General features: G+C 38.3%; 1 protein-coding gene across 1 annotated transcript; it reads left to right on the forward strand.

Moving 5' to 3' along the window:
* Positions 1 to 1,373: 1,373 nt before the first annotated feature.
* On the forward strand, positions 1,374 to 8,452 carry LOC112709244 (protein FAR1-RELATED SEQUENCE 5-like). The gene is made up of 6 exons (XM_072202075.1): positions 1,374 to 1,391; positions 2,323 to 2,435; positions 2,556 to 2,563; positions 5,880 to 5,990; positions 6,222 to 8,314; positions 8,399 to 8,452. The coding sequence occupies exons 1-6, from the start codon at positions 1,374 to 1,376 to the stop codon at positions 8,450 to 8,452; spliced, it is 2,397 nt and encodes a 798-aa protein (XP_072058176.1).

Genomic DNA, 8,452 nt, shown 5'->3' on the forward strand with positions numbered 1-8,452 from the left:
TTCCACGAGAGCAGTTTCATATTTCTTTGGGTGCCACTTGAAGGCTGGCACCCTCCACCGTCATAGCAATTATATGAGGGAGTTCTGAGTCTTTGATTTGTTGCTCATGCTGTAGAGAAAATCAGAATTGGTATTCAATGATTCCAAAGAGACATAAGATATATGGAATGAGTGAATTAGAAAACGGAATGAATTAAAAGAGCAATGAATTGGGAGAGAAAACGAAAAATTAGGGAGCTAAGTGGAAAAGAAATTAAGAAAAAAAATAAAAAAATAGAAGAAGATGGAAAAGAGTTTGACGAAGAAAAGACAAAGAAAGGTGTAACCATGGAGGCGACGCAGTGAAACCCTAGCAGAGCGTCGGGCGCTAGATGAGGAGTACGTACTCCCACTGTATGAGATTTGAAAGTTTAGATAATCAATAAGTTAAACTCTACGAAATATTTGCTTATTATTAACGGAATTAAATATTAAGAAAACACAATAATTTAACTATGATATAATTTTTAACTAAAATAAAAAAATTTCAAAAACTTTAAATTTTTAAATTTGATCTCCTTTTTAATGCACCGAATATTTCAATTCATTCTACCTCGTTAAATTTGATTACAAAGGATAACAAAATTAAAACAGAGATGTGATGTAATCATCAGAAAAAATTGCCAATAGAAAATTAAACATTTTATTTCAAGCATCAGATCTTTATTATAAACTAAATTATTTTATTTTAGTCAAACCGGACCAAATTAAACCGATGAACCAAACCGAAATAACCGAGAAACGAATTAACCGAAAATCGAAAAAATCGAAAAAAAAACTAATTTTACTGTTTTTTGTACGGTTTAGTTCGGTTTTTGATTTTGATTTTGAAAACCCTAACCGAACCGAACTGAACCGGTTAGAAAAAACCCTAAAAATGACTAACCCCACCCCCCAAACGAATGAAGCTGTTGCGCGAGCGTGAGAGCGTCCCAGCCGTCCCTGACCCTAACCCCCAAATCCCCAATCCCTAACCTGCGCTCTCTACTACTCAGTCGCTCTCGCTCTCTCTTCGCCAAATCTCCACACCTGCGCACCCAAATCTCCCCAATCTCTCACTACTCAGTCGCTCTCGCTCCTCCGAATCCTGACGCCGAAGCCTTCCTCTTCGCGGAGACGCCACTCATTGACCCAGAAGGCAGCACAACACTGACCCAGAAGAGAGAGCACAGCACGACGCCGTCGCCCACTGACTCAACAGGGCAGCACAGCACCACCCCCGCCACCCACAACATCGTTTCTGGCCTCGCGGAGACAACACCACCCAGCTACCCACAGCATCATTTCTGGCCTCACAGAGACGCGGACAGCACCCGCCACCCAGCCATCGAGTCATGGCGCCTCCAATTCAGGTATTCAATTTCTGTTCAATAATCATTGATTCATTGTTGTTTAATTTCTGTTTCAGTGTATATTTGTTGCTGATTTTTGTTCTTAGTTTAATTTGTTGTTGATTTTTGTATATTGTTGTTCAATTTCCGTCAGTATATATTTGTTGCTGGTTTTTGTTCATGGTTTAATTTATTTGTTGTTGATTTACTGAAATTGCGTCTGATTGTTGTTCATGGTTTAATTTACTTGTTGTTGATTTCCTGAAATTGCTTCTGATCGTTGTTATATTGCTCACTGTTCATGGTTCAATGTCCAAGCTCAGAGGATGTCCTTAACAATTAACATAGAAAGCTCTTCCTTGTTTTGGGTGGTTGCCTCCGAGTTAGGTATGTAATTATTTAAATATTTATCATACCGCTCTTCAGTCTCTGAACTAACTTCATCATTGTTAGATTCTTCTATTAACTAGAAAAGGAATTTAAAGGTTCAACATAAAAAAGGGTAGAGAGCCAACATAGGGTAGTTGTTTATGGTGAACAAGAACAAAGAAAAGTTATTGTCATCAACATAATAATCCTGTGATTTAGGTGTTCTTTGATCCAAACTCATAATGCATAATTATAAGAATAAACAAGTAGTTGACATAGATTAAACAGTTATTGAGCACAACGGAACATCCATCCATCCTGTTCTATTGTTTTATTGCTGTACTTGTTATTGATTCATTGTTCTGATTGCTAGTTCACTGAGCATTGCTTATTTTATTTGTTGCTCTTTATTTGTTGTTGTGTTTCTGCTCTTGATCATTATTTAATTTATTTGTGGTTGGCTTGTTCTTGATTCTATGGTTGAGTTGTTGATTCTAATTTAGTTTTTTAATTTAAAAATTTTTGTTCTGTTTTGATTTAGGAAAATTCTGGTTTAGGGTTGATTCTGAACTTTTTAGTTTAGAGGAAAGCTTTGGAAGCTGTTCACGAAGCTGACTTTCACGAAGCTGTTCACCATTACATGATTGATGAGAAGCTCCTGGAATTGAACAAGGATGGCCTAAGATTGATGAGAAGGTGTAAAAGATTCACCATTATATGATTCCGACCATTTATTTTATACTTTTTCATAACCTCTGTTGCATATAATCTGTTTGAAACCATTTTATGTAATTCTTGAGTTTACTTGTGCTGCAGGCAGATATGTACACCTTAGGTGAAAGGAAGAATTTATGGAATTGGTGCACCACATGAACATTTTTGGAATTAGTTTGGTTGTATTTTTTACTTAGTTTGCTTCTATTTCTTGATTCAGTTTGGAATTGGTGCACCATTTTTGCAAAATTTTTGGAATTAATTTGATTGTATTTCTTGATTTTTTTTTTATTCAATTCAGGTTGATTATTGTTCTATCTGCTTCTCCTGTTTTTGCAACAAAAATTGTTAAAATGATTTTAATTTGTTGTACTTCTGTTAATTTGTTAGTGATTTATAAGTTGATCATTGTTCCATGTGCATATACTGATTTTGCGAAATTGTTAATTATTTTAGTACCCTAGATATGATTTGATGATTAGAATAGGAAAGGTTTTCAAAGCAATTTAAAAACCGAACAAATCGAACATAATCAAATCGAATTTAATTGGTTTGGTTTGGTTCGGATGGGCTTAATAAAAAAATCGAACCAAACCAAACCGCACTATTAATATAACATTCGATCGGATGACTTTTCATTAAAAAATCGAACCAAATCGCACCGCGAACACTCCTAGTCTAATAGTCATAAAGATCCCACATTTCACATGACATCATGACAACGAGAGATCAATTTTTTTTCCTTTTGATTTTTTTTTGGGTTTTTTCTCAACGTTTACTTTTTTTTCAAATCAATAATAAGTACAGGATTGGGATGAATTGGAGAAATTAAAAAAATTACAAAATAGAGTTGATTTTAAAGGTCTGGTAATTTGTAAACACAATTTTAGTATTGCAATTAATGTATTTGTTAATTAATATTATGTATTCTTCTGAAATAATAAAAATTATAGAGAACTAATATTCAACTTTTTTTATTAAATGATAATCTAGATTTTAATTTATGGCAAAATTAATCAATTAATTCATCTTAATTATATTTAAAATTTAAAATAAAATTTCAAATTCAAAATTTTTAAATTGAAATTTTAACACTTTGGCACGTTTGTGTAAAAAGTAATTTTACTTTGAAAATCGTTGAAGGTCACCGTTAAAATCTTGTAACAAATTTTGTATACGTATTTGCTTTAGTTTAAAAATAAAAAACTTAAGTTAAACCTTTTATTATTTAGAGATTATAACTTTTCAAATTTTAAACGAGAGTGTAAAACGTTACAAATAACTCTTCGAGTAATTTGTGTTAATACTACTCAGCATTTTCATTTACTTGTTTTATTTTTTCGTTAACCACCATTTTTCACCACTCACGTTACGAACAATGCGGCACCATGACTGGTCGTGCAATTAAGAATAGTTCAAAGAGGTCGTAACGTCAATTTTCTTTACATTTATTCGTTCCATACCATACATGTGTCTTTTTATGTGTATGTGTTAACAATTATTTAAAGATTTTAATCTGATTGTTAATTTATTTAATTATCAATCTGACATTATTTATGTGTTTTTATTGTTTTAAAGATTAAATTCAATGCAAAAAAAAAGAAGTTGAACGGAAAAATGAGCGTAATAGAATCATGACCACTCAAGAGGCTATTTGTGATGTATCTTTCAGATAAGGGAGATGCTAGTGTGCTGAAAGAAAGATCCTTCAGCAGGTGTGAGTGTTGCATGTCTGAAGATGGTGGAAACACGTGTCCTGTTAGAAGAATTACTTTTTTTTGCATGTGTTGAAGTGGAAGGCATGTGGTGCAGTAGAAGGTCCCACAGTCAGTGATAGTACGGGAATCGAGGTTGACTAATTAAATAGATTATATATAACAGTATGGAAGTTAATTGGAGATTAACTCCTATAAAACGGAATTGGTTTTATGTTTTTTTATGATGAGGCCTCAGTTAGATGGAAGAAGTGATGGGCTTGGAGAAAATATTATACCCAAAGGAACAAAAAAGAAAATGGCCCAACCCGTCAGTTTTTCCCCACTTCTCCGTCACCTGTGAAGTGCCCCCAACCGTCCTGTATGAAGCTAATGAAATTTAATAATTTATAAGAAAATTGAAACCCTAGCTGTAGCTCTCGTGGAGGTTATAGTGCGCCGGCGTTCTGCATATGTGGCTTCGGTGGTGATCGAGGTGTCGAAAACGTGTAGGATTGCAACTCCGAATTGTAGCTCGTGCTCCCACGTACTTGTCTCCTCAGGCGCGTTGAAGCCGTCGTGCGATTGCCGATCTTGTTCGCGTCTTCTGTCGGAGTTCTGCGTCGTGCACGTCTCGTCCGGTGACGCCCGGTGGCTGTATTTTAAACGACTTCGCATTCCCTGGTTGCCCTGAAGCCAACCCTCTCTGTCGCCTCCCAACGCTGGGACCTAAGCGAGAGCCACACCCGGTGGAGAAACCGGTGTATTGTGTTGCCTGGTTGAGTTTCCCAACGCCTGCCAGAAGAGAATACACCCAGACCAGAAGAGTGCTCTGATTCAAAGTCTGCCACGTCTTGAATTCTATTAAAACAAGTAAGTCTTTGAATCAGTAGTTGGTTGGATATTTTGAATACAATGAAATAAAGTATACCAAAGATATTGTCTCTCCTGTTTGAGGTGGTTGTTTAGCTGTGAAGTATGTTATTATAGTTATAATTTTACTACACTCGACATGCATGATGAAGTGGTATTACCATGTGACCGGGTGGCTTCATAATTGCTAGCAGTTGGATAGTTAGTAAGTTAATTGTGTGAGAAATTAAAGTAAGTGGATGTTACTAGTTACGAAAGTTAACCTGCACAAATAGCATGCTTGCAGAGAAGTTAATACCCTTGCAAGATGACTCCACTGGCATTAGTATGTTCTGGAAGATGTACCACTATTTTTCGGAAGTTCTGGATTTGGTAGCTCTCATATTGTTGTTGTTAGTAGGTTAATTTCCAAATTTATATCTTTTGTTTTGATATTCTGTCTGTGAAGTTGCTAAGTTGAAACTTTGGTAGATTGTAGGGTTGATGATGATGTAATTTGCGAAGTTGCTAGGGCGGTGTGAAGTTATTTCTTGGAGTATGCATTTAGGTCCTGTAGTTGATTACTTGGTACAGTGTGTTATTGTATTTAGTGTTATCGGGGTTATTATTGCTGAATTTTGGTGATGATTGGTTTCTTGTAAACCGAATGGTTTGTACCTCTAAATGGGAAAACAAAATCTGCACAACAGTATATACAAAAATGGTTTGTTTTGTTATGGAAGTCAATTTTTGTGTGTTGGCCTATTCAAAATGTGGATGCTGTTCTGTTGTGGTTGTTGGGGTTTATTTCTGCTGGAATTCAGATTTGTTTGTGATAAGTGTTGAAACTATTGATGTGGGTATGCCTTTTTTTTTCTAGCTCCAGGTCTCCTAGTTGTTGTGACGAATGCTCAAATAGGAAACCTTGCGAAAACTATGTTTGATGTCCTGGATATAAACTTCGTCATGAAAGCTAGGTCATCAAAGTTAGGTTGTTTTGTTGTAAGAATGTTCTTGGAATAGGTGATTCATTGCTTAGCGAAGTATTGTTTTGTTGTAAGCATGTTTGTTGGGTTTAGTTTTCACTGTGTGGGAATATCCTCTTGTTATGTAATATTGAATTAGGTAAACTATTTCAATGGAGGTGTCTTTGAGCGAGGCGGATGCTGATTGTGGAGGGAGTGATGGTGATGCTAACGAAGTAGAAATTCTGATTTGGAAGACCTCGCTGGACTAAGTGTGGATGACATCCTCAAGAAGGTATGGGACAGCATTGAAAATGCATATGAGTTCTATCGGGGTTTCGGAAAATTGCATGGATTCGGGGTGCGAAAGGGTGACTCCGGAAAAGACTGTGACGGGAATGTTGTAAGGTACAGGTTTTTTTGTAACAAGGAAGGGTTGAGGGAGCGTAAACACTACGACAGGGTTGACCGAACAAGGGTACACAAACCGGAAACAAGAACCAACTGCAAGGCAATGTTATCGGTTTATTTTGACAAAAATGATAAGCATTGGAAGGTTAGGAAGTTAGTAACCGAACACAATCATGACCTGACACCGGTTGGAATGGTGCACCTGATTGCCAATCATCGTCGGTTAACGAAAGTTGCAAAGACTCAGATAGCCGGTATGCAAGCTCATGGTATTGCGACCTCTAAGATTGTAGGGTACATGGCTGGTACGGTCGGGGGATATTCGATGTTGGGGTTCCTGAAGAAGGATGTCTACAACTATGCTGACAAAATGCGGCGCATTAAAGTAGCTGATGGCGATGCAAATTCTGCATTAGTTTATCTAGAGGGAAAAGCCGAGTCAGACCCCATGGCAATCGCAAAATATAACGTGACTTCTGACAACAGGCTCGCGAATCTGATTTGGGCCAACGGATCTAGCAGAGTCGATTACCAATTCTTTGGCGATGTTTTGGCGTTCGATTCAACCTACAGGAAAAATAAATACAAGAGGCCGGTTGTTATTTTCTCAGGATCAAACAATCATAAGCATACCACCATATTCGGGTTTGGGTTGTTGCTTGATGAAAGTCTGGCGTCCTATCGGTGGATGCTGGAGAATTTGATGGAGATCATGTGCCGTAAGAAGCCATCTGTAGTGGTGACAGATGGGGACAAAGCTATGATAAAGGTTGTCTCTGAAGTCCTCCCCGAGTCGACGCATCGCTTGTGTGCATGGCATGTGGAGAAGAACGTCACATCGAATGTCAAGGATGACGAATTACGTGGGCTGTTCAGAAGATGGTTGTACGCGGACATGGCAACAGATGTATTCGAGTCGGAATGGGAGCAAGTCGCAGAGGACTATGGACTCGGCCAGAAGCAGTGGTGGTGCCAGATGTATGAGAAAAAGGAGATGTGGGCAAGTAGCTATCTTCGTGACAAGTTCTGCGCGGGGTACCGGACCACATCCCGCTGTGAAGGAATTAACGCATATGTAAACAAGTTTTCCAAGTCCACCCACACAATTTTTGAGCTGGTGCAATGCTTAGAGATGGTTGCCCGTGAATATCGGAATAAGGAAATGCTGCTCCAGTTTCAATCCATAAACTCGGTTCCGGTCATGACAACATGCCTGAGAAGTCTTGAACGACATGCCGCTTCGGTGTACACCAGAGAAGTTTTTGGTGATATAAAGAAGGAGATCGAAGGGGTTGGTGCCTTGATCCTGATTAGCAGAAGGAGGATCATGAATTCCATGATATACACCCTAGAGGAGTACGAAGAACCTGATGTCCACATAATGTCATCATTTGGACGGTCAACTGGGAAATTAAGTTGCCAGTGTAATTTCTGGAAGAAGCATGGTTATCCATGCAAGCACATGTTTTTCGTCATGAAGGCAGAGCACTTAAAGGAGATTCCCGACAATATAGTTCTGCGTAGGTGGAGAACTGATGCAAAGTCCGCTGAGCAGTACACAGAAAATTGGGGGGACTATAGTGAGCGTGGTGTCATCCTTCGTCACGGGGCTCTCCATTCCGCCTCGCAATGGCTGTTTTTCCTAGGGGCACAAAGGTTGTCCATTTTCCAGAAGACTATGCGTGGAATTGAAAGTTTATGTAAAGAGCTGGAGATGGACTGTAGGGCATTCGGTTCTAGCATGCACCGGACCGAAGAGAACGTTCGTGAAGCCAATCCGGTTGTAAGAGATCCAGTTATTGCTAAGACAAAGGGTGCCCCGAAAATTCCAAAGAAGAAGGCCCTTGGTAAAAGGAGGCGTTGCACCGGCTGCAAGGGCTTGGGACACACAAAGAGAAACTGCCCAGACAGGGGTGCCGGTAGACAAAATCCTGATCAGGTTACTTATTTAATTTGTAAGCTTAATTTGAAAATGTTTAAAGTTGAAAAAATGCATCTGTTTAGTATTATTTTTTGGTCACAGGCCGAGGAATGTGGGGGAATTAATGCCACCTGCGTAATCTCCAACGATGACTAG

The sequence above is a fragment of the Arachis hypogaea genome, chromosome 9, assembly GCF_003086295.3.
Source record: "Arachis hypogaea cultivar Tifrunner chromosome 9, arahy.Tifrunner.gnm2.J5K5, whole genome shotgun sequence".
Taxonomy (NCBI): domain Eukaryota; kingdom Viridiplantae; phylum Streptophyta; class Magnoliopsida; order Fabales; family Fabaceae; genus Arachis; species Arachis hypogaea.

Excerpts from the sequence above, each read along its gene's own strand:
- LOC112709244 (XM_072202075.1), top strand. Across the intron at positions 5,991-6,221 it reads AGCTAGGTCATCAAAGTTAG|ACCTCGCTGGACTAAGTGTG; the intron begins GTTGTTTTGTTG and ends CTGATTTGGAAG. Across the intron at positions 8,315-8,398 it reads GTAGACAAAATCCTGATCAG|GCCGAGGAATGTGGGGGAAT; the intron begins GTTACTTATTTA and ends TTTTGGTCACAG.